Source organism: Lepidochelys kempii, chromosome 3, assembly GCF_965140285.1.
Source record: "Lepidochelys kempii isolate rLepKem1 chromosome 3, rLepKem1.hap1, whole genome shotgun sequence".
NCBI lineage: Eukaryota > Metazoa > Chordata > Testudines > Cheloniidae > Lepidochelys > Lepidochelys kempii.
This window is the reverse complement of record NC_136382.1, coordinates 211,112,136-211,137,536: the sequence shown is the minus strand read 5'-3', so window position 1 is coordinate 211,137,536 and position 25,401 is coordinate 211,112,136. Positions and strand designations below refer to the sequence as shown.

General features: G+C 48.1%; 1 protein-coding gene across 9 annotated transcripts in view; it reads left to right on the top strand.

Moving 5' to 3' along the window:
* The window catches only part of NINL (ninein like), a 76,904-nt gene that overhangs the window by 4,780 nt on the left and 46,723 nt on the right, over positions 1-25,401 (top strand). For 7 of the 9 annotated variants that reach the window (XM_078852386.1, XM_078852389.1, XM_078852388.1 and 4 more), the window contains exons 1-3: positions 16,153-16,220; positions 18,460-18,664; positions 25,101-25,197. In XM_078852386.1, coding sequence (XP_078708512.1) covers positions 16,162-16,220; positions 18,460-18,664; positions 25,101-25,197 — 361 coding nt within the window. In that variant the 5' untranslated portion in view covers positions 16,153-16,161. Of the gene's footprint in view, positions 1-16,152; positions 16,221-18,459; positions 18,665-25,100; positions 25,198-25,401 lie in introns of those variants that run through there. The other 2 variants (XM_073339959.2, XM_073339960.2) reach the window with 1 other exon arrangement.

Genomic DNA, 25,401 nt, shown 5'->3' with positions numbered 1-25,401 from the left:
TCTGAAATTAACACCATTATGTTTAAAAAATCATACAAAGTAATACTGCCTGTTTAAAAAACAGTGGCCATCACTGGGGAATAAACACGTAGTGCTGTGGTTCACGGCGAGGTGGGGGAATGCACAGACTGTCTCTTAGCTCTGTTTATTTTCACTTTTACAGATTTTTGTATATGATTATTTTTTACCAAAAAATGTGTTTTAGGAAACTTCCTGCAAACACATCCCACCAGTAGTGGGTTTGTGGGTTAGATCTCCTTAGTCAGGGCTGAAATCGCAGTTGCAACAGCAGTTTCTGAACTTGCAATTTCTTGCTGCAATTGCAAATTTTTATGTGAAAGAAAACAGATGGCTCTAATAGAAAAGGCTTAATTTTCATAAGTGAAACGTGATTTTTTGGCTGCCTAACTTGAGACCCCTTAGAAGGCACCTGATAATTGAGGCATCCAAAATCACAAGTCTCCATTTAATCAGATCAGATGGTGCTTTGCAGCATTTGGTTTAGCTTATACCTGCTTCTTGAACAATAGCCAAGTTTACATTGAAAGTTCATAGGCCTGACTTTTGTGGAAGAAAATGAACTCCGCTCTCAGGTTGGAAGCCACAAAATCAGAGACAGGTTTATTCAAGCAATTGAAAGGGAAGAATACAGCTGGCAGAGAGCATCTCTGCCTCAAGTTCTCCAAAGTACAAGCAAAATCACACAAGCATTTATACCTCATTGTGACGTGCATTAATTAAAAACATCTGCATTTTATTTAGGCTATTTACTATCTAATCCAGTATTTTCTCACTTTCTCTTCCCAAAACATCGTTATCTCAAGGCTAGGTCACACTGACTATTCTGCTGTTTCCCACTCTGTGAGTCCTGCTTCTACAGGTCTCGCGATATTAGGCTAAGACTTAGCTCAACAGTTGCTCTGTCTCTGACACTTAAATGGCTGCACTTAAACCCTCTCTTTCTTTCCCTGCTTCCATACTCCCCCCTTTGTGCTTCCTTTAGAACAACTAACATTCTTAAACCTCCAATTTCATCAAGCCTTGTATTTCTGTTTCTAGCTCAGGAGGATCAGAATCAGCCCTATAAATCTTAACTGGATAAAACGATCATGCATGGTTAGTATGAACATGAGAAGCATTTTTTTTAGTCCATCCCTTACAACAATAACATAATCCTAGACTAAACAAAAGCAATACACACATTAATGTCTCCATTGTAATAATATGCTGGGGTTGTTTCTTTGCCTTAGTTACATAGCACATTACATCATAATTAGTACACAAAGTAGACACTCTATAAGCTGTATGAAAAGCACATTTTTCAATTTGATATATATTCTGAAGCACATGGATTTGATCCTGTAAGTCAGAAATTTTCCGAACCTCTGGTAGGAGTGAGTGTAAATTTCGAAACCGGTCGGGTATCAAAGTGGTTCAGTTAAAAGAAATCTGATACCCAAGGTCCAATTGTAGGGTTTTGTCTGCAGGCCAAGAAATAATGTGATTTCCTGTGGCCATAGTGGGATTAAAATGTAAGTCTTGCAAAGTGGTGGCCTTAACATATACACAACTATCATTAGCTTGGAAAAGTAACTGTCCTGTCAGGGTAGTTCCTTGTCCCATACCTTCCCAACAAACTTTGTCAAATACTGTGACAATTTCCCCTTGCTTCAATTTTCTTAGGCACTGAAACTGCGGGGGTTTAAAGGGCCACAATATCCACTGATTCCCTATTCCAATCCAAATATCGGGTGTTATTCCAGGAGCACTAACAACAAATTGGCTAGGCATACTATGTGGTCTAATCTCTCAGACGTCACGGTGAATAATCCAGTCCCACATGCATCCTCCCCATGGACCTGGAAGGATTCGGTATGGAGGAGCCCACACCCCTCCTACCGGCCCATATGCTTGGAAGGAGCACTGCGAGTACTTGCAACTCCATCCTGAAAATCTCCAAGTACGTCTCCATGGCCACAAATCAGATGGTACTCCTGAAGCACTAGTAAGGGCAGTGGGCCAAGCCTGATGCTCAAGATCACTCCGAATGGCCATCAGCTGGTCATTCAGGAAATCCCGAATCTCTGAACATGCTAGGTCCCACTGCAATTCCTTTCCTGCCTCAGTGATATTCAATACCATTCCCGTCAACAGCTCCAGGGTCATCGAACTAAGGGTGGAAATAACATGTAATTCACCAACTCCAGCTTGCACCTGGGTCAGCTGTGCTCCAGTAATAAGACCAGTGGCTTTCTCTAGTTGTCCTAATTTCTCCTCATGTTGTTGGCCCTTAAGAATATTCCAAATTGCTGCTGCACTATTTGCACCATCCCATAAGTGACCAGCTAAGCCTCTTTTCTTCCGAGAGGAGACCCGTGCTCTTTGCTGTTCTAGCTGGATAGCAGATCCCTTGGAACAATTGGGATACGTGGAAGTAATTTGAAAGCTGGATAGGGGCAGGGTGAATGTCACAGTCCCTAATGTGGCATTAATTATGGTTATTCGATGTCCTAGTACATCTCTTTCGGGGATAGCATTATAGCACATCTGTTGTTTAACTATTTTCAAATACTTTTGAGAGGCATTAACATCAATAGCATAAGAAAGTATATTGTAAGATGGTACAGGTTAAATTGCTAGTTACTGGGATCATTTCAGTACAGGTAAACTTTCCAGTGGCAGAACATACTCTCTGAGTATGAGCCTGGTTATTTGCTAATTGGGTAACTAAATAACAACAAGGGCCCCTTTCTCCCAATACACTACAAACCCCTGGAATGGCCATCATATCAACCCCTTCATAAAACCCATGTATCTCCAATTCAGATTCCCTAGAGTCATTTGCGGTAATGTCATATACTTCTATTTCTGCTGATCCATTTGTTCTCCAGTCAGTTCTTTGCTCATATGACATGTCCTGAACCTTAAAAAATGAATTTTCCAAACAATACTTAAATAAATCACCAGCATGTGAAGGCCTTGGCCATTGGGTTTCATCCAAATAGATAGTATTGTCTATGTCTGGGTATGTTACGGGGTGGGAATGGCCGTGAAAATGGAGGTAATGGCAGGGGTAGTGGTTGTGGCAATAAGGCGTTGGTTTAATATTCTTCATCTGAAATCCAATTAGGGAGAATAGTACATTTCCAGGGTACTTTTCCAGTAGCGCACTGTGCAGCTGATGGAATAAACCCCAAAATCCAGTGAACACCACACTCCCAAGACTGATCACAGTTTCCTCCCTGCCAGTCTACAATCCTCCGTTTCTTCCACCAGGGCCAGTTCTTAATGTCCTTTATAGTCAGGAACTCCTGGGCCTTGGCAGGTTCGGCGGAGTGAGTATTTCTTTTTTCTTCTTTCCTGGAACAGTCGTGGTCCAGCATCATACAGGGGAAAGGTTACCAGCACGTCACCCTGTAGTGCTGTGGTTTCTGTAGCAAATGCTGACGACACAATGATTTCATCAGCGGACAAGGGAGAGGTTACTAGCACTTCACCTTGTCCTTTTCTCCTGCAGTTCAGGGGGAGGAACAGAAGTAGAAACAAGCTGATCAGCAGTTGATGTAGAATCATCTCGAGGTGGAGGGGTCTTTTTGTAGTGAGAAGCATGGGCCCAGGCAGTCAGTCCTTGGCACTTCACAGCGTGTTGGTAGTCAGCAGGACTTGGTAAGGGCCTTTTCAGCGTGGAGCCAGAGCATTCTTTCACTGGTGGACCTTTACGTAGACCCAATCTCCTGATTCCAAGGAGTGGCAAGGCTGTTCAGGGTCCTTGGGTAATGCTGCTTTCACCTGTGAGTAAAAAGACTTTACACATTTCATTAGTGTCTGGCAGTAATTAAGCATCATATCATCCATCAAATGAATGTCCATCTGAGCAAGGGCCAGTGGGGGCCCTACTGGAAGTCACATCGGGTGCCCTATCAAAATCTCATGTGGGCTGAGTCCAGTCTTTCGGTTGGGAGTGGCCCTCATGCTCGTCAATGCTAACGGCAAGGCATCTGGCCATTTGAGGTTTGTCTCTGCACAAATCTTAGCCAGTTTGTTTTTCAGAATCCCATTGTGATGTTCCACTGTCCCAGCAGATTGTGGATGGTGAGGGCAGTGGAGGTTGTGTTGAATCTGCAAGGCTGCACATAATTCTTTTACAATCTGTCCAGTAAAATGAGTGCCACGGTCACTGTTGATACAAACAGGTATACCAAACCTTGGTACAAAGCCTTTGAGCAAAATTTTCACAACAGACTTGGCATCTGCCCTCCTGCAGGAGAAGGCCTCAACCCAGCTTGAAAAAACATCAACTAATACGAATACATATTCATAATTACAACATTTAGACATTTGAATAAAATCAATCTGAATATTTACAAACGGTCCCCACGGAGCGGGATGGGCTGCTTGTCTGGTTTTAACAGCTTTACCAACATTGTGTTGCTGGCAGATTGAACATTGTTGGCAGGAGTGCTGGGACACAGAAGGAAAACCTGGGGCACACCAATCGCGTCCCCCTGCAACAAGCGTCTCCCCACACGATATCCCATGATGCAGGCGAGCAAGATAGGGCAAAAGCATCTGTGGTGCAACCAGCCATCCATCCTGGAAGCACCAAGATTGGTCAGGGTGTAAAGTGCACCCAGCAACACTCCAAGAACGTTTTTCGGTCTCTGGCGCCATCTCCTGGATCCTAGCAAGGTCGTTGAGGGAAGCCCGTGGAGGTTGCTCGACTAAGGCAAAAATAAAAGCAGCCTGAGGGTCAGAAAGGGCCGCATCCTTGGCTGCTGAATCAGCCGAAGCATTTCCACGAGTAACTTCATCACGAGGGGGTTGATGAGCCAGGCGTTTTACAATAGCAACAGCTTTGGGCAACGAAAGAGCATCCAAAAGAGCAGATACATACTGACTATTCTTAATGGGGGAACCAGAGGAGGTAAGGAAACCTCTGTGTTTCCAAAGTACACCATAATTATGAGCCACTCCAAAAGCATAGTGAGAGTCAGTTTAAATAGTTTCAGAGTAGCAGCCGTGTTAGTCTGTATTCGCAAAAAGAAAAGGAGGCCTTGTGGCACCTTAGAGACTAACCAATTTATTTGAGCATAAGCTTTTGTGAGCTACAGCTACAGTATGCATCCGATGAAGTGAGCTGTAGATCATGAAAGCTTATGCTCAAATAAATTGGTTAGTCTCTAAGGTGCCACAAGTCCTCCTTTTCTTTTAGTTTAAATAGTAACGGTTTGATCCTGTGCCAGAATACATGCTCATGTCAAGGCCACGAGCTCGGCCACCTGAGCTGAAAAGACAGAGGGAAGGAAAGCACTTTCAATAACAGAATATAAAGAACAGACAGCATAACCAGCAACCAATTTTCCCTCAGAATTTCACAAAACAAGAACCATCTACAAAATAAATAAGGTCGGGATTCTGCAAAGGCACATTGGTAAGATCTTCCGTTGGGCGGGTAAGAAGAGAATTAACAGACACACAATCATGAGGCTCTCCATCCTGAGGCCCTGGTAACAGGGAAGCGGGATTCAGAATGGGGCAATGAGCCAAAGTAAAATGTGAGACGAAGATAACAGAATAAGCTCATATTTGGTAAGTTGAGAAGTAGACAAATGCTGTGTCTTAAATTTTAGCAGAAGATAGAAATAGAAAGAGGTTTGGTAACAGGATGGGGAACAGGTTTATTTGAGATACCAACTGCATTAACAGAAGAAGATGACAAGGGAACAGAGGAAAACTCAGCAGACCGTAAAGCAGATCTGCTAGCACCTGTATCTACAAGGCAAGCTACAGATTGTCCTGCAATTTCACAGTTTATGTATGGCCTTCTTGATTGATAGGAAGCAAAGGATTCATGATGCAGTTCCGTTCCCTCAGGCTGTCCTACAAAGGTAGGCGCATCAGGGTTTGGGAAAGGGAGTGGGGGGTTCAGAGGAGGTCGGTTCGGGCATTCGTTTCTCTAATGCCCCTTCTGGCCACAGAAGTGGCATGCGGTGTTCCCTGACAGGGGAAGATATGAGGGACCTCTCAGTCTCCCTCTTCCTCGTCCTCGCCCACCCCTCAGTACCCCACGGCCTCTAAGCTGATAAGTTCGCAGCTGTAGGGCCAAAAGTTCTGTTTCCATGTTTTCCTTTTTCTGTTCTATACAGGCAGTACAGTGATTGGCAACTGTCACCAATTCAGAAAGAGGCTTAGTTTGCCAGCCGATGCAGTTTAATTTTAACTGTTGCTGAACCTTTGGCAAGAGTCCCTGAACAAAAACAGCCCCTACTGCTTCTTTAGCATTGCTAGCTGGTTGACTGATCCCGGAATGTTGTTCAAACACTTTTGTCAGTCTGTCTAAATAGTCAGCGGGGGACTCGCCCTTGTTCTGTTTACAGTTGTTAATCTTTGTCCAGTCTGTCTTCCTAGGACAAATTTCTGGAATGGCAGCCACTAGATTTTCCCTAGCTTGAGTCAAAGTAGCACCCTGTCCGGGATCGGTAGAGGGCCACTGGGCCTTAGCAAGTAGTCGCTGTTGTACTTCAGATGGTATAACTACTTGCAAAAGTTGGTTAATGTCAGCCCATGATGGATTATAACACTGAATCACTGTCTGGAGTTCCTTTTTAAATTTCTCTGGCTCTTCTGTAACATTAGGGAACTCCTTAACCAGATTTCTAAGATCCCCCGGTGTCCAAGGGGTATGCACTGTGACCAAATTATCTCCTCCTGCGGCTGGAGATTGGGGAAGGGGAGTCAAGTGGGGCACTGGTAGAATCAGGAACAGCCCCCGACCCTTGTAGTGGACAGGTTTCCTCTGCAGCAGACACATTTGCTGGTGAGGCTGCTGCTGCTGCTGGAAAACACTGCTGCCTGCCTGAAATTCATTAAGCGGGGCAGCCTGTTGAGGGGGAGGAAGGGGGGGCTGCTTTGCAGCACTGAAAACGTCCACAGTGTCCTCAGCTGCCTCTTCCTCGCTCCCAGTCTTAACTAATTGGGGATACAAAGGAGCTGAGGGAGGTAATGAGATTGCTCTGGCCGGAAAGCATCCAGATGCCTTACACCTGGTTTTTAACTCCTGCATCTGAGTTTTTAATTTCTCCTGGGAATCTTTTAAAGTTCGCACCCGAGACTCATGGAGTCTCTTTGAAGCTTCCTCCCACCAATAAACAAACGGTTCCCACTGCCCATCAGGGATTTTAGGTGACACAAGAGCGCCTCTGAGGTGGACAATCTTTTTGAAATCGAAGGTACCTTCTAGTGGGAATTGTTTAGAAGGATCATCACGCGTGTAAAAATTCCAATTCTCTAAGTACTTACAAGTCCTGGGACTATAATGCACATACATAAAATAAGCAGGCGTGCCTTTCGGTGGAACAGGAGTAGTCTTGGACTGATTTCCACCCATTCTCTAGGCGTGTGGGGGGTGCCCTGTCTGCTGCAGCTGCTCATAAACTAAGACGTCTCTATCCTGTCCACTGAGTCAGCGGCTCATAAAGCTAAAATTACCACACCACTCCTCGGGCACTCACACAGGAAAGATTTATCAACGATGTCCACGACCCTCCTACATCTCCCTTCAGCAAAGAGCGTCAGCTAGTTTCAGAGGGACAGCGCCGCTTACTCTAATTGCTTCCAGTGAGATGGTCAGACCAGTCAGTGGCTCAGGCGGGGAGGAGAGGGGGAGGAAAGATGGGGTCACACAATCCTAGACCCAGGCAGGTCCCTCGCTGGTCATGCCATGCAGAGATAGCCCACCTTGGGTCGGATCTTCTACTGATCCACTAATGACAGGTTTCAGAGGAACAGCCGTGTTAGTCTGTATTCGCAAAAAGAAAAGGAGTACTTGTGGCACCTTAGAGACTAACCAATTTATTTGAGCATGAGCTTTCGTGAGCTACAGCTCACTTAGCTGTAGCTCACGAAAGCTCATGCTCAAATAAATTGGTTAGTCTCTAAGGTGCCACAAGTACTCCTTTTCTTTTTGATCCACTAAGGTGCAGCCATCAAGCTTGCGTTAGAGCTATCCCCTGTCAGGAGCTTGTGGGCTTTGCAGGGAGCTCTGGGCGTCTTCCAGCGGCCCTCATTCACACTGGCGTGTGCACCCCCCTCCCCAAGGCCTCTATTCCTCTATTCCATTCATACCATGATGCATCGGGTTTTTTTCTCCTTTTTTTTCTTTTTTTTTTTTCTCTGTCTTTTTTTTAACCTGAGGGCTTCACCACAACCGCTCTGTCTGGACTGAACACACCTGTGTTCTTCTCTGAGGGCGTTACCACAACCCCTCAATAGGTCTGACCTAAGCCACACGTTGGTTTACCCTGGGGCAACAACACATTTCCTAGCCCTGCGTACGCATACAACTAACCTTACATGGGGCAACCAATTCCCCAACACCGTTCTGCGTCTGATCTTGTTGCATACGCAAAAGTTCGCATGGCGTGAGCCCAAAGGGACAGACGGCCCCACAGTCAGTCCTCCTCCGATGCCCCAGTAGAGATTTTAAAAGGTCTCTTACCTCTGAGTTGGCGCCTGGGGTTCAAAGGGGGACAGTCCGTAGTAGCGGTCGCTGCCTCAGCTGGGCGTAGCCATTTGAGTCACGGCACCAAATATTGTGGAAGAAAACGAACTCCACTCTCAGGTTGGAAGCAACAAAATCAGAGACAGCTTTATTTGAGCAATTGAAAGGGAAGAGTACAGCTGGCAGAGAGCAAAGTACAAGCAAAATCACACAAGCATTTATACCTCATTGTGACGTGCATTAATTAAAAACATCTGCATTTTATTTTGGCCATTTACTATCTAATGCAGTATTTTCTCACTTTCTCTTCTCAAAACATCATTATCTCAAGGCTAGGTCACACTGACTATTCTGCTGTTTCCCACTCGCTTCTGACGTGAGCCCTGCTTCTACAGGTCTCGCGATATTAGGCTAAGACTTAGCTCAACAGTTGCTCTGTCTCTGACACTTAAATGGCTGCACTTAAACCCTCTCTTTCTTTCCCTGCTGCCATGCTTTGTACTGGCATTACTGTGTCAGGGGTGTATTACACTGATGCATTTATAGGGGTATAAAGCTGCCGTATATTGGTTTAGCTTGTTCCCCTTCCCAGATGGGAATAGCTGTAATGGTATAAAGGACCTTTATAACTGCATCCATGCTGTGGGATTATTCTGGGGTAAGGATACTGATGTAGTTAAAGCTTGTGTGTAGACAAGGTCTTAGTTGAACATATAATGGATACTCCATGGTTGGTATGTTGAGCGTTCCATTTTAACACATGGTTTGAGTGTTTTTGTCGGGCATGGGAAAACCTTCTTGATCACACCAACGTTACATCACATATTCTTGGGCCTTGTCTACATTCGGAAACTATTGCTGAGAATTCCTACTGCTCGGAGCAATGATAAGCACTATAATGCAGGCTCAACACCGATGCTGGGTTATTTAGACCTACTCTGAGCAGCAGTAGATGGCCTCCTGCTTAAAATGCTGATGGCTGCTGAGAGTCTGTTTACACTGCTACTCCAGCTGTTGTTATCCCAGGGGATTGTGGCTAGTGTTGTGACTTCAGTGGTTATGTGGCTGGCTTGTCTCTAGTATGTTATTAGGGAGGGAGGGCCCCTGGTTGTGGATTTAGGCTATTCCATTGTTTGTTCTGGCACTGGAAGAAGTGAGGATGGTGTCCATCGTCCTACAAAGCAAAACGATGCTGACTGTATCTAGAATGGCTAACAAGCCTCAACAGGAAAATACGTTGCTAGACAAGTCTGTGGTGGTCTTGTCCCTGTTTCATCATCACTTAGGGAGTGATCCTGCAAGGTGCTCTGCTCTCTGGCCCTGATCCAGCAAACCACAGAGGTGCCTGCTGGACTCCAAGGCTGTGAGTAGCCACGCTGGCTAGTGCAGAATGTGCTGAAGTGCTTTGCGGATCGGTGCCACACAATAGGACTTTCAGGAGTTCTCAGTGATTTAATCCCTTTGGGAAGTCCCAGCCAGAGTGCGCAGTACCTTGCGGGATCAGTCCCTTTGATGGGAGAGGATCCAAACCTCCTGCCACAGGGGACTCACAGCCATCGCAAATTGGGCTGCTGTCATGCCCCAGATGCTGCTGTCTGACACAATGTGTTGCCCGGGCTCCTTACTGCCTCCTCCGTTGTAGTCCTTGCCCCACATTTCACTTTCCATACAGCGCGTGCTATTATTTTCACTCTGCGTTGGGCCTGGGTCTTGCCTCTGACCCTGTTAACCGGCAGCAGCCACAGTGGTAGCGTGTAGCAGCAGGTAGCTGCCCGCTCGAGTGCCCTAGAACACTGGAGCAGCTGTTGTGCAGGGGGCCACATGTAACAATTTCTCTTGTGCTGAATACAGGGCCAGGGCTGCCTTAGGAAAATTAATAGGCTGCCTGTGCCCGCCCAAGCTAGGCTTTGGCCATGCCTGCTTTAATTTAGGGGAAATCTTCAGAGGCCGCCCTGGGGCTACAGTAACACTGGGCATCTACTGGCAACCCAGATAAAGCCTTCGGTCAGATCAGCGCTTTGGGCAAACCTCCCTACTGAGTTCCTGCTCTCGCATCCCTGCGCTTCCTGTTACATTGGCACGATGTCTTTCCCCTGAGTCAAAACGCCGTCTGCTTTCGCATCTCACCAAAAGGACTGCGGACTCTGCTGAGCCAGGGTGGTACCAAGTAACAATTCTTTTTAACATCCTGTCAACGTACGGAACAGCGTTGTTGGCTTCTGAGCTGCCAGAGGGAACACGAGCGTAGTAGAGAGACGCCTATTTACTGCCATGTTCCCTTGGTTCCTAGGAGTTGAAGAGGGTCCATGAAGAATATATGCTACAGAACCTAATCAACTGAGGCAGCCTGTTGGCCCTGCTTCCCTCCCAGGGGCAGGACTGGACTCACGGAGGGGTCCTAGTTGCCAGTCGCCTCGTACTCTTACTGCAAGACCATACTCCCCTTCTGGAGTTGGAGTACAGGAGCGCTGCTTCCCAGTGCCTTTAGGAATACAGCAAGAGGAGCAGTAGCTAAAGCCCCTGACAGCGTGTCAGATTTGGGTTCTTAAGTAGGGTTCCGCTAGTGACTTTGTGCCCTTGGGCAAGTCACGTGGCCAGACCGTGCCTCAGTTTCCTCACCTGTAAATGGGGGGTGATGCTCGTTCACCTCAGTAAACTGCTGTAAGAGAGATCAATGCCACCAAGGGCTAAGGATTGTCAGCTCTCAGCAGCTGTCCCAGAAGTCTGCTGCTGAGTGGAGAAAGGCTGTCTGAGCCTGTGCTCTCCAGGGCAGCAATGAAAGCACGAGCAGCAACTGAGCCAGGAGCCAATTCAATGGGCGGGGGTGGAGGAGGGCTCCCCAAAACGGGGGGCAGGAGAAGAGCAGAGGCAGGGAAGGAACGTCTCCCTTCCTCCCAGTGGCTGGGAGCCAGCACTTAGCCGGTTCCAGCACCAACGCCCTGGTAGGAATCTTGGTAGCAACTGCACCAGAAACTCTCCGGAGGGGTTTTCGAAATGGCTCCTTTTTCAGTAAACTCTTTGCCTCTCCTCATACCCATGCACAGGCCACCCTCTCCATCCCTTGCTGCTTCCCTGCCAGCCATCCCCTCCAACCCACAGCGGCTTCTCTGTCACAACCGCAGCCCAAGCCCATCCGCCATGCTGCTCTCTGACCGCTGCACGTGGGCACGAGGAGAGGCGCAGACTCCCGACTCAGGACTGGTTCTCACAGCCGGCTGCTGCCAGGGGTGGGGCAGAGGAGTGGGAAGGTGAGAGCCGTCTTGCAGGGTAGAGAGCTCCTATTGACCTGTTCTGTGCATGCTTGGTCCGGGAAGCCATGGCGGAGCTGGGCCTGTCGGTTCACGTGGTCTGGCGGCAGTGCTGGGAGCAGTGGAAGACGATTCCTGCATGTGCCCTCCAGCAGCTGGTGATTGTCGCTCACCTCTCTCCACACACACACAGCCCATCCCCACACTGATGTCCCTGTGTCTAGATTCCCCCTGGGCTGTAGCCAGTTGCCATCCATGGTGGCAGAAAGAGCCATCTAGCCTGATAGAAGTCCCTGGGTCTACCAGGTCCTTCCCAGCTATGGAGTGCCCTTGGGACTGGCATGAGACTGGCCTAGCAAGCCCTCGAGCAGCACAATGCAGCAGACAGTACTGGTGCCAGGGCAAATCCAGATCTGTTGATTGGCCTGCACTCTTGGCCCACTGCACTTCTGCAGATCAGACCATTGTTCCGCTAGTGAGCTTCGCCCTGCTGTCTAGCCACACCCTTTGTTCCCCCGGATCCTCTGCTGACAACCGGGTAATGGAGTAGTGGCTTGCTTGGCCCAGAGCAATGGCAGCTTAGTGACAAAGTACAAGGCTAAGAGCAGCCTTCCCACAGTCTCCACTGAACTGACATAGCCTTGGGTCCCTGACCCAGGCTCAGGAGTGATCATCTGAGCTCTATTGCACACATCTCTGTGTCCTTGTGCCATTGCCGATGGGAGTCATGGGGTGCTCGCTGAAATGTCTGGGGATGCGTTCCCTGTCAGCGGGGCACTTGGTAGCTTCTGGCCCCAGCCTGTAATAACTGAAGCCCCAGTCCAGCAAAGCATTCAAGCAGGTGCTTAACTTTAGCACCTGACCAATCCCATTTAAGTCATGGGCTTAGAGCTAAGCAAGTGTTGGAGTACTTTGCTGGACCAGGTCCTGAGTCTTTACAGTTCAGTGCCAGCTCCCTTGTCACAGCTGGTTGGATTATGTTGTATTGCTCAGAGACATTTACTATTCCTGCCTTGATGCTCTTCGTTTGGCAGGAAAGGGACGAGTGAAGGAGAAATCCTGGAGGCATTTCCCGAGTGGGTGCACAGGAGAAGGGGCATTGACACATGGGGCAGCTTTAGATGTGCAGGAAATTGGAGATTGGTCCTGCTTTGGGGTCCCTCCTGAGGTCCCTTCCAACCCTGATATTCTATGAGTCTATGAAGGAATGTTTGGTCTCTGTGTCCGTGAGCCCTTTCCACATCTCACCTCTTGTTCAGAGGCATCGAGGCAGAAACAGGTCTCGCTTAGGACTTGAGGAGTTGCATGCAGGGGGCTCTCCCCTCCTGCGCGTCCTCCCCCCTCCCCCCCCCAGGATCTTCAGGGAAGAGAGAGGAAGAGGAGCACTGCAGGGCAGCGGCTGTTTGGAGTCACAGGCAGAGAGGAGGAACCAGCTAGGGGCAGAGCTCTTCTTGACCTGCTGCTCACAAACCGAGAAGAATTAGTAGGGGAAGCAAAAGTGGATGGGAACCTGGGAGGCAGTGACCATGAGATGGTCGAGTTCAGGATCCTGACACAAGGAGGAAAGGAGAGCAGCAGAATACGGACCTTGGACTTCAGAAAAGCAGACTTTGACAACCTCAGGGAACTGATGGGCAGGATCCCCTGGGAGAATAACATGAGGTAGAAAGGAGTCCAGGAGAGCTGGCTGTATTTTAAACCTTATTGAGGTTGCAGGAACAAACCATCCCGATGTGTAGAAAGAATAGTAAATATGGCAGGCGACCAGCTTGGCTTAACAGTGAAATCCTTGCTGATCTTAAACACAAAAAAGAAGCTTATAAGAAGTGGAAGATTGGACAAATGACCAGGGAAGAATATAAAAATATTGCCCGGGCATGCAGGAGTGAAATCAGGAAGGCCAAATCACACTTGCAGTTGCAGCTAGCAAGAGATGTTAAGAGTAACAAGAAGGGTTTCTTCAGGTATGTTAGCAACAAGAAGAAAGCCAAGGAAAGTGTGGGCCCCTTACTGAATGAGGGAGGCAACCTAGTGACAGAGGATGTGGAAAAAGCTAATGTACTCAATGCTTTTTTTGCCTCTGTCTTCACAAACAAGGTCAGCTCCCAGACTGCTGCACTGGGCAGCACAGCATGGGGAGGAGGGGACCAGCCCTCTGTGGAGAAAGAAGTGGTTTGGGACTATTTAAAAAAGCTGGACAAGCACAAGTCCATGGGACCGGACGAGTTGCATCTGAGAGTGCTGAAGGAGTTGGCGGATGTGATTGCAGAGCCATTGACCATTATCTTTGAAAACTCATGGCAATCGGGGGAGATCCCGGACGACTGGAAAAAGGCTAATGTAGTGCCCACCTTTAAAAAAGGGAAGAAGGAGGATCCGGGGCACTACAGGCCAGCCAGCCTCACCTCAGTCCCTGGAAAAATCCTGGAGCAGGTCCTCAAGGAATCAATTCTGAAGCACTTAAAGGAGAGGAAAGTGATCAGGAACAGTCAGCATGGATTCACCAAGGGCAAGTCATGCCTGACTAACCTAATTGCCTTCTCTGACGAGATAACTGGCTCTGTGGATGAGGGGAAAGCAGTGGATGTGCTATTCCTTGACTTTAGCAAAGCTTTTGATATTGTCTCCCACAGTATTCTTGCCAGCAAGTCAAAGAAGTATGGGCTGGATGAATGGAGTATATGCTTCCCCGGAGCGATCTCCGCTCCCTTGTCCATGCTGACTGGAGCTGTCAGCTGGGTGGTCTTGGAAGGGCCTCTTTGCTCAGTCAGACATTCTTCAGCCCCATATCATTATTGCAAGTCTCCAGCACCATCTGTGTGGGGAGTAACTGCTGAGGGAAGGTGGCAGAACCTGCCTCTCTCCCTGGCGATGTGGCGGGCGAGCCTGCTGGTGGTCTTTGCATTTGCACTGGAGGTGGTAGAAATTTGCAGCTCAATAGATGGCATCAGTTCCTGGGGCTGTAGGGAGCCTGGCATCTTTCGCCAGCATGGAGTTCGCGCCAGTGCACGCAGGGCTGCAGTATTGACCCTTCAGGGCACGGCCTACGCTGTTTGTTTTGGGCTGGACTGTGACTTGGCCAACGCCCCACCCAGGAGTGAGAGCCCTGCTCACGCCCCCATGTGGGCCACCTCCGCCTGGGACCGACCCAAGTGGGTGTTCTGAGCCTATTACCTCCTCCGCTCCAGAGTGGCGGGAGAGGGGAGAAGTCTTGGCTGCAGTGTGGCAGCTAGTGCCCTGAGCCTATGGGGTGTGTGTGGGTGTGGGTGTGTAAGAGATAGAGTCCTGGATGTATGTCTCCTGGCACTGGGAATCACACCCCTAGTTGAGAGTGCAGACATGCTCTTAATCATGACGTCCCCTCCGGGGGTGGGACAGGTTCGGTCCCCCCTTCGCCCAGGGCTAGGCCAGGTCTGAGATAAGGCTAGGTAAGTTACAGGTGTGCGTAGCAGGAAGGTTTTTAGAAAAAGAGGTGCTTGGTATTGACAGTCGCTGCGTGGCTCCTAAGGCATGTTCTCTGTGTTCAGGAAGACAGAATACAAAGCTGTTTCCTTTCAGTGTAGAAAAGATACGCCCCCCTGGCCGACACCGTGAGAGTGAGGGGCTACGAGGTGCAGATGGATGCCCTGATCGTCGGAGTCCTAGGCGCTTGGGACCGCTGCAACGAGCGTGTGCTGCGGACCTGTGGGATCGGTCAATGCTACGCAAGGCTCGTGTGGCGCCTCATGGTCTCGGAAACCATCCGATGGTCCAGGGACATCTACATCGAACACATCCCCGGTCTCCGACAGTACCAGGAGGTGTGAGCCGGAACGACATCGTGCATCCACTATGGGAAAGGGACGGAGAGACTTTTTCCATTGGACCGTATGAACTGGAACCATAAACTCACTGAACATTAAATCCCACCAAATGAGGGTAGATCCATCCTCATCATCGTATCCACTCATTATACTCCACACCTGAACATAGCCATTATATGAACAACATACCCCCATATCTCAATGTCTGTACTTTGACCCGCTAAACTTTTACTCCCAATCGGGGAGATTGCAGATTATGTATTCCTTACGCCACCGGTTCCTAAACCAAATTTCGCACCCCTTGATAATCTGTACCTTATTCCCTGAAAACCAGAAACATCTATGCTTAAACTCTGTACCGTTTTCTTTTTACTTCAACATTATCTTAATAAAATTATTAAAGAACTTTTGTCTTTTTCCAGTTCTCGAACTGCTCCAAGCAGCTTGTTGTCCAGGAGACCTACGCGCAAGAGAGCCTGTATTTCTAGTTGTTTAATAGGGGTTTCTGGTTTCTGCAAGTTACCCGCCTCTTGCTCTGTTATGTGACATGTTCTAGCCAGTCAGGCTGGCTCCCTGCACCTAAAACAACACAAATCAGGAAGGGCAGCACATGTTCCTCCCACGGTCTGGGCTTGCCACTGTGGGTGAGCACTTCTCTTCCGAGTGCAGGTCAGACAGTGAGGGGCTTGTGTTTCTATGGGGGTGGGTGGGTGGGTGCGTGCATGGGGGGGATCTGTTTGATTGGTTTATTCCCTGTCATAGTAAATCTATTTGAACCCACCCTACAAGCTTAAAACCACCCTACAATTTCCATCTGTTGGGTGGCTCCCATCCCAAGTGTCCACACGCCTGCCTGCGATGTTTCTCTCCAGATGACCCTTAAGGAATGTGGGGGTGGGGAATGTTTGCTGTGTTACCTCTGGGGCATGTTAGAATGTGTATGTGTCCTTTAGGCACTAGATTACATGGCTTTTGTATTAACCGAGGTGTGGGTTGATGTGATCATTTCTAAACCCTGTCTTTTTTTTTCAAACGGGCACATGGGGAAGAAGGGAGGGAGGGGAAGTTACGCTAACAACTCTCTGTTTATTTCATGCAGTATTGTTGTTGATTTGTTATATGGTAGCACCTAGAAGCGCACTGCGCTAGGTACTGTACGTAGACATAGCAAGAGACGGTCTCTGCTCCAAAGAGATTACAGTCTAAATAGACAAGACAGGCACGGGGTGGGGCGAGAGGGAGCGTTCTTTCCCCTTTTGCAAATGAGGAACGCAGGAATAGAGATGTGAAGTGAGTTGCCCAAAGTCATGCAGGGAATTGGTGGCAGAGTGGGAATTGAAACCACATCTGCTGAGTCTCAGTCCAGTGCTTTATCCACTAGCTCTGTAGTTTGCTTCCTTCCTTCAGAAGTCTGCACTTCCTTCTGAAATGAAATAACCAAAGAAAAATGTATTTGGCATCATTTGAACAGCGGTAAGGTTTTGCTTCTATTTGCTCTTTACAATGCTGAGCCAATACGAGCTGGTTGGCACTTAGGTTTTACTGGCAGAACTATTTCAGTTAGGGGTCTGACTCTCTTTCTTCTTTACCAGGATAGTTACACTGGTAAATGCCATAGCGTGGGTGAAGTTTTACTGGTGTGAAGGTGCCTTAAACGTGTATAGCTTGTCCTCGCACAGGAAGGAGAATAGCTGTATGCAGTTGTATGTATCTTTGTACCAGAATCGCTTGGTCCAGGGTAGGGGGTTTTATCGCTGTAACTACACTGGCTTGGTTAAATCGGCACAGTTTGCAGTGCGGACAGGGCCTCGGTAAGGGAAGAGAGCAAGCCGTTTCTCGAAGCTACGCTGTGATAGCTCCGGTGGTGTGGAATGAGGTGCCGTCCGGCTGCAGGGTGTTTCACCAAGGGAGCATTTAAACAGAGACTCTCCTACCTGGGCACGATCCAAGGTGTCCATTGTGGCCCCTAGAGCCCTTCATGGTTTTGGTTCCTCCTGTGGTGTTGTGCTTTCCCTTGCTGTCCTGCCTGGCTTCAGCCTAACGGCCAGTCTCCGTGGGGATCCTAGTCCCTGTCCTGTTGTGTGGCTGCCATTTTATCCGATTTCCCGCCTGAATCAGCCGCGTGGCCACTGTCACACCATTGCAGTGCACAACCCCTCCTCTCACCGGGAGGTCACCGGGAATGCTCTGTGAGTTGGCCAGTGGTGACTGCTGCCCTCAGGGGCACCGGAACCTTGCGGGTCCGGGCAACACATGTTCTGTGTTTTCACTGTCTTGGGTCTCCTGCGGGGCAGCATGAGGTGGGGTGGGGAGCTCACAGGCTGCTGTCTTGCTTCTCTGTGCCCGTGGCTCTCCTGGCTGCGAAGTCCAGCACGCTGCTGAGTACATGGGGCCTGGATTATTCTGAGACCAAGCTGTCTGAACAGCAGGACAATGGGACCAGAGTTTCCCCTTCCCCTGTGTCACCATCAGAGTTCACCATAGTCTGTGGATGAAATCTCTGGCACAGGAGAGCTGAGGGCACCAGCCACTACCAGCGCTGCAATCTCCTGTCCCAGGAATTTCATCCGCGAGCTGTGCGGGGCAAAGGGAGGTTTAGATCCCATTTTTGTGCTGTTCCGAGTGTTTCAAGTCCCGTGCACGGCTGTTGCGGAGGCAAAGTGGTTTCTTCTCCTCCATGTTCGCACCTGCGAGGTTTCCGGTGGAGAATCTGGGTCGCTGTCATCTAGAAACAGCCGAGTGTTTCTTGCTGTGATAAATCTCCAAGGTTTTCTAGGGCAGAATGTTGCTTTGGGGTGGCTGGTTCTGTGGGGCCAGATGGGTAGCAGGAGCGGATCAAAACCTTTCATTTGAATGCCTCACGTTTGCAAGGCTTGCTCATTCTGTTCCCCTTGCTGACTCCCATCAGGTTGGCTGCAGTCTGCTGTGGGATGGGCGAGGCAGCGGAGAACAAGTACGTGTCCCAGCTCCAGGATGTTTATAACAGCTGCGATACCACGGGCACGGGGTATCTGGACAAAGAGGAGCTGACAGAGCTGTGCCGCAAACTCCATCTGGAGCGGCAGCTGCCTGTACTTCTGCAAACTCTCCTGGGACACGACCACTTTGCCAGGGTGAGTAGCTGCGTGCGACCTGAATGCGGTTACACATGCCACTGTGCAAAGGTTAATTTCTTTCAAAGAGAACGTGCAAATAAATAAATGAAACTCAGAAAGTTCTTAAATACCACAGATTAGTACCGGTCTATCTGTACCTTAATGCCGGAGCTACGTACTGACGGACACGAGTTCAGGCTCTGGGCCCAGGACTGTGTAACTGCTGGCGGGGTCTGTAGGTGAAGTGCAGTAAACTGACTTAAAAGAGGCAGAATGAAAAGCTTGTTGGCTATTAATAGCATAGCTGTGCGGTTAGGTTGACTGTGTAGGTCACATGCTGTTGGAAAGCACTTGGGCTGGGTTGGGCCCTGTATTATTTAATGGCTTTGTTCTAACTCTTCTGGTTTTAGAAACATTAGTGTCTGCTTTTGTGGGACCCAGGTGAAAGTACGGATGCCTTTAACCCAACAGTGGATTGTCTCAATGAGAGAAGTTCCTTACCTGACTGCTCACCTGTGCCATGGTGCTTGGCTGCGTGGGGAGGAGGGGGGCACTGGCAGCTCCAGGGACTCCTGCTGCTGGTGGGGTTGGAGTGAGCCCCACAGCCAGCTCTGAAGTTTGCCTGCCTTGGAATGGAGGGGGTTCAATAGGCAGATTTTCCAGAAAATCCCACTGCGAGCCAGGAGCCTTCTGCTGCTCACGCCCTGCCTGAATGGAACCTAGCTCCCATCGTGGTAGCACCTGAGAGGAACTGCCAGGCTGGATCATACTTGGGGTCTGTCTAATCCTGTCTCAGCTAGTGCCTTGCGCTAGCTGCTTCAGGGGACGGTGCGAGAGCTTTGGAGCAGGCAGATGAGGAAACTTCTATATGCTTTTCAGAAAACCTTTTCCACTGCAGCACCACCATGTTCTTGCTATCGATTAACATGTCTGATCCTGTCTGAGTCCTGCTAAGCTCTTGACCTCCATGATACCTTGTGGCATACAGTTCCACAGGCTTAGCACATATCATGTGGAAAGAGTAGTGACCTTCATGTTAAATCTGTTGCTTTTCAGTTTCATTGCCCATAGTAGTCCCCTTGCTCCTGTGTTGAGAGCGTGAGGGAAATAAAACCTCATTCTGCAGGGTTTAAGCCAATCGCTAACTATTAGGTATTGGTTTGAGTCTTCCATGGGGGCTGATTACACCACATGTGCCTAGTGTGTGGTTCTTACACCTTCCTCTGTAGCATCCAGTACTGGGCCCAGTGGGAGACGAGATGGGGGAAAGATGGCTTGTGTCTCTGGCCTTGCTGCACATGGCATCCGTGACCCAGCTGCTCCTGCCCGTAACACCCCTGCCGTTCCAGCTCACCCCAGTTCAGTTCCACTGCTGCTCTTCTAGCTGGCCCTGTTGGGGCAGTGCTACTGGGAAGAGTACTGGGGTTTGTCTACACATAGAGTTATACTGGTTTTCCTAAGGGCTCGTCTAGTCTACGGACCATAGGCTACATAGCTAGGCTGGCAGAGCCCCCGCCAGGGGAAATGCAGCATAAGCCCATAGGAGGAGTTCTCCCCACATAGCTACCCATCTCCCCAAAGGATGTTAGGTATGCGACAGAAGCACTCTTCTGCTGGTCTAGTTGTGGTTACACTGGGGGTTTTGCTGGCATAGCTCTGTTGGCTGGGGCAGGGGGTTCCTAGCCGACATAGTTATGCCGGTAAAACTTTGCAGTGTAGATGAGGCCTTAAAATGGAATCTTACCATCAGTTTATCTAGCCCAGTACAAAAGGCTGCGTGGAAGGACTCATAAATCAGTACAAACCTGGTTGAGTCAATTACGACTTGATCATGAGCCAGTTAAGCTCAAGCAAAAGTAGCTCCTCAAACCAAAATGAGTGTCCACACAGGATTGCAGCAATTTAACTAAACCAGTGCAACCAGTGTGAATGAGGCTTCCGCTCCCTGCTCCCACCTGTGTTCTCCTTCAGCACTGTTTGGCTTGGGAAGAGGAGAGGATCGCAGAGTACTGTAACTCTGATCTCTTTAGAATTGAAGCCACTAGTTCCCAGTGGATCTGGGACAGTCCCTATGGGCTTGATCCAAAGCCCATTGACATTAATGGACGTTGCTTTATTGACTCCAGTGGGCTTTGGATCAGGCCCTCTCTAGAGCATCATGTTAGCTCGGCTAAAGAATTGTAATTGTTGGAACTCTTGTGGGGAGAGGGAGGGAGAAGAAAAAAGAGCAGATTGCTTTATATTGGGGTAAATGGAACGTCTCTCCCTCCCCCCCCCCCAAAAAAATCCTCTTCTCCCAGTGTTTTCTTGTGATTAAAATGCTATGCTGTATTTTTCATGCTGACAAAAGCATCATTAAACTACATGGGTCCAGTCAATTTATGAATGGCAGTAGATCGCCATCCCGCAGTCAGTCATACTCCCCTGCAAGCATGTGCAGAGACACTGGGGTTTCACTGAGGGGAAATACAGGACTCAGAAGTCTGGCTTCCGCAGCAAGTTGGCGGGGAAAAGCTCGGTGTGTTCCAGGCCTCTGGGTTTCCGCGTGGCAGCTATACATTCCTTCCACCTACGCCTGTGCTCAGGGTGTAGTGAGATGCGGGAGCGGAGGCACCAGGGTGATATATGTATGCTGGAGGCTGGGCGATAGCCTGACCTGTTTGAAGTCCATGCTACAGCTCCCATTAACTTCAGTGGGGTCACGATTTTACCCTAGGGTTTTCTTTTTGCAGGAGGTAGTACAAACTGGCTTTCAGTGTTGGTTTACATGAGTTTGCGTCCCCTGAGTTTCACTCTTGAGTTCAAACAAACCTAAAGCTCAGATGAACTGCAGCTTTCATGGTTTCAGCGTAGAACCATAAATCAGTCTGGTACTATTTTAACTAGGTCCCAGGCTTGTGAACCTTTTGATAAGTTTGGGGTAAGGTTTTTGGATTTTTTAAGTTTTTTGTCTGTAAAAAAATCTGTGCTTCCGGACTTTCCTGCAGTTGTTGGGTGATTGTTGGTGTTTTCCCTTTTTATAGATATCCCAAAATCATTGTAAGCAAAATTGTTAACTTCTGGTTGGCTAATTATCTCAGCTTCTGAAAAGTAACATTCCAAAGCCACTGACTTGATTTGCCTGCCCCGAGGACTGTGAGAGGAAAGATAGCTAAACAGTGATATCACATCCTGGTTTTGGTGGTTTTTTTTAAATGATTGCAAAACTTTTGATTACATTCATTTGCTCGCTGTTCAGTTCAAGGAAACAAATGCAATTTCTGCTTTTATCAGCAGAAAAGACATTGCTATAAACTGATTATTATTTAATTAGAATGGAAGTGATCATAAAATGATATATTTCATGATTCTGAGGAAAGGAAGGAGTGAGAGCAGCAGAATAAGGACAATGGACTTCAAAAAAGCAGCCTTTAACAAACTCGGAGAACTGGTAGGTAAGGTCTCCTGGGAAGAAAATCTAAGGGATAAAGGAGTTCAGGAGAGGTGGCAGTTTCTCAAAGAGACAATATTAAAGGCACAATCGCAAGCTAACCTGAGGTGACACAAAGGTAGAAAGAATAGTAAGAGGCCAGTATGGTACCATTAGGAGTTCTTTAATGACCTGAGAATCAGAAAGGAATTCTACAAAAAGTGGAAATGTGGATGAATTGCTAAGGAGGAGTACAAAAGACTAGCACAAGCATGTAGGGACAAAATCAGAAAGGCTAATCCACAAAGTGAGTTATGCCAAGCAAGGGTCATAAAAGGCAAGAAGAGGTACTTTAAATACATTAGGAGTGAGAGAAAGATGAAGGAAAGTGTTAGGCCCTCTACTTAGTGGGGAAGGAGAGCTAATGATTGATGATGTCAAGAAGGCTGAGGTGTCTAATGATTATTTTGCTTCAGTTGTCACCGAAAAGGTTAACAGTGACCAGACACTCAACACAATTAATATTAACAAGGGAGAAGGAACACAAGCCAAAATAGGGAGAGAACAGATTAAAGAATATTTAGTTGAGTTAGATGTATTTGAGTTGGTGGGGCCTGCTGAAATTCATCCTAGGGTAGTTTGTTTCAGCTGGTTCCTAATCTTGGAACTGTTGGCAATTATCTTGAGGAACTTACTGGGGGTGGGTGAGGTCCCAGAGGACTGCAGAAGGGCAAACTTAGTACCTAGCTTTAAAAAGGGGAACAAAGTGCACACCTGGAATTATAGACCAGTCATCTTAACTCTGATCTCTGGAAAGATACCAGAACAAATAAACAGACAATTTGTGAGCACCTAGAGGATAATAAGGTTATAAGGAATAGCCAGTAGGAATTTGTTAAGAACCAATCATGCCAAACAACCTAATTTTCTTCTTTGACAGGGTTATTGGCCTAGTGGATAGGGGAGAAGCAGTAGATATGTTATATTTTGAGTTTAGTAAGGTGTCTGATGCAGTCCCACAAGCAAACTAGGGAAATGTCTAGATGAAATTACTTTGAGGTGGGTGCACAACTAGTTGAAAGAATCAGAGTATTTATCAATGGCTCACTGTCGAACTGGGAGGGCATATCTAGTGGAGTCCTGCAGGGATCAGTCTTGTGTCTGGTATGTAAGACACAGGAGGTCACTGTCCTGCTCTACTCAGCACTGGGGAGGCCTCAGCTGGAGCGCTGTGTCCAGTTCTGGGCAGCGCACTCCAGGAAGGAGGTGGATAAATTGGAGAGAGAAAAATGATCAAAGGTTTAGAAAACTTGAGCTATGAGGAAAGGTTAAAAACACTGAACACGTTTAGTTTTGAGAAAAGAAGAGTGAGGGGGGACCTGATACCAGTCTTCAAAGATGTTAAGGGCCATTATACAGCAGACGGTGATCAGTTGTTCCCCATGTCCACTAAAGGTAGGACAAGAAGTAATAGGCTTAATCTGCAACATCCCAAGACAGGAAACTGGGGAGGTTTAGGTTAGCTACCAGGAAAAACTCTCTAACTATTTATGGCAGTTACGCTCTGGAACAGGCTTCCAAGGGAGGCTGGGGAATCCCCGTCATTGGAGGTTTTTAAGAACCGGTTGGACAAAGCCCTGCCAAGAGGGTCTAGGGTTACTTGGCCCAGCCTCCATGCAGGGATCTGGAATCCATGGTGTCTTGAAGTCCCTTCCAGCCCAACATGTTTATGATTCTATGAATTTAGTTGACCTCTCTCACAGTTTCTCTCTCTCTCTTTCTCCAAGTACGTCAACGACTGTCTTCTGTTTTACTTTAATTGCATGCATGTTTGAACACGATCAAGAGTGAGATCTCTGAGAACATAGGGATGCTCTGATGCAAACAAAATGCATTTTAAAAAACTGTAAGGATAGAGGGGACCTGCCATGTTTGTGGGGATTGGACTGAGGGGAAAGAGCTGAATAGCTAGTTCTGTGTTCCAGCAACTAGATGTGCCCGTATTTGTTACTGCATCTAACAACGATGGAAGTACGCTACCTAAATGCTTCTACTAAAATGACCAGAGGTGAAATAGTGTGCTCTATTAACCTCTTAAATAATCAGTGTAGAACATATGTATTAACATTCCCTTTAGATAGATGGGTCAGTGAATGCTTCTCAGAAGTCCTGTTTCAAGCTGTTTGCTTCTGAGATGGTCTAGCAGTAATTCAGGTTGGGAATGTTTCGTTCTCAGCCTCAAGGGCTGAAAGCTACGAATCTGGAGTACAACGGGCAGTAGAGGCTGAATTGTCAGCAGGGTCCACAGAAAATACCAGGTTCTGCTTACATATTCTAGCTTCAGTCAGTATTTAGTTGTCTGTATTATATACTGCTACGTGTATTGTGGTAATGCCTCCGAGGCTCAGTCAGGATCAGACCCTGTTGTCTGTATATGTCGCATTGTAGTTTTCCTTCGGTGTTGGCTTCTTTAGGGAAAAGGTGTGCTGGCCAACATGTTAACATCCTAGTGTAGACATGTTCTAGCAGGATACCTGTCCAGGATAAACCCTTGACTCCCCCAGGGCTTACCGTGACCAGCTAATGCAGGTTAAAACTGCCCTCTGCCTTGTCTGCATTAAGATGTTAGCTCCTGTTCACTAGCATGTGTTTAAAAACACCCCATTTTTCCTTAGTGTAGACGTGGCCTTTGAGAAGAAGATGAGCTAGTTATTATCCAGCAGACTGAGTTCCAGTAGCCTGGTAATGGATGCCCAAGGCAGAGTAAGCCAGCAGAACCCAGGCTGCAGGTCCCAGACAGTGCAGTGTAAGATTTCTAGCGGCCTGCACCCAGCGTCTCCTATCAGACACTGCAATAGCCGAGGCGAACCCCCCAGGTTATCTCTGAGTGATGGAGGAGGACAGCGCATTGCTTCTGCACATAGCAGGCTCCCAGCAGAAGCACGAAACGAGGCTTGTGAGGCTGAACTGAGTACGAGTGACCGCCCCAGGTGTCTGATGGGAGGCCCGGTATGCGTGTTCAGCATCTTTTCCTGTCTCCACTAGGTAAACTTTGAAGAGTTTAAAGAAGGTTTCGTGGCAGTGCTGTCCTCCAACATTGACCTGGGCATTTCCGACGAGGAGAGCAGCTACTTGGAACCAGGTGCTGGGAGACTTTGCAGCTGGTTGTTCAGTTTTTTTCCCTCTGCTTCTGCTGCCAGTTGAAAGCCTTACCTGCTGGTGCATTGACGAATTGCCAAGACAGAGAGGAAGGATGGTCCAGTGGTTAGGGCACTGGCCTGGAACGAGAGAGTTGTGGGTTTGATTCCCTGCTCTGGCACAGACTTCCCATGCGACCTTGGGCAGG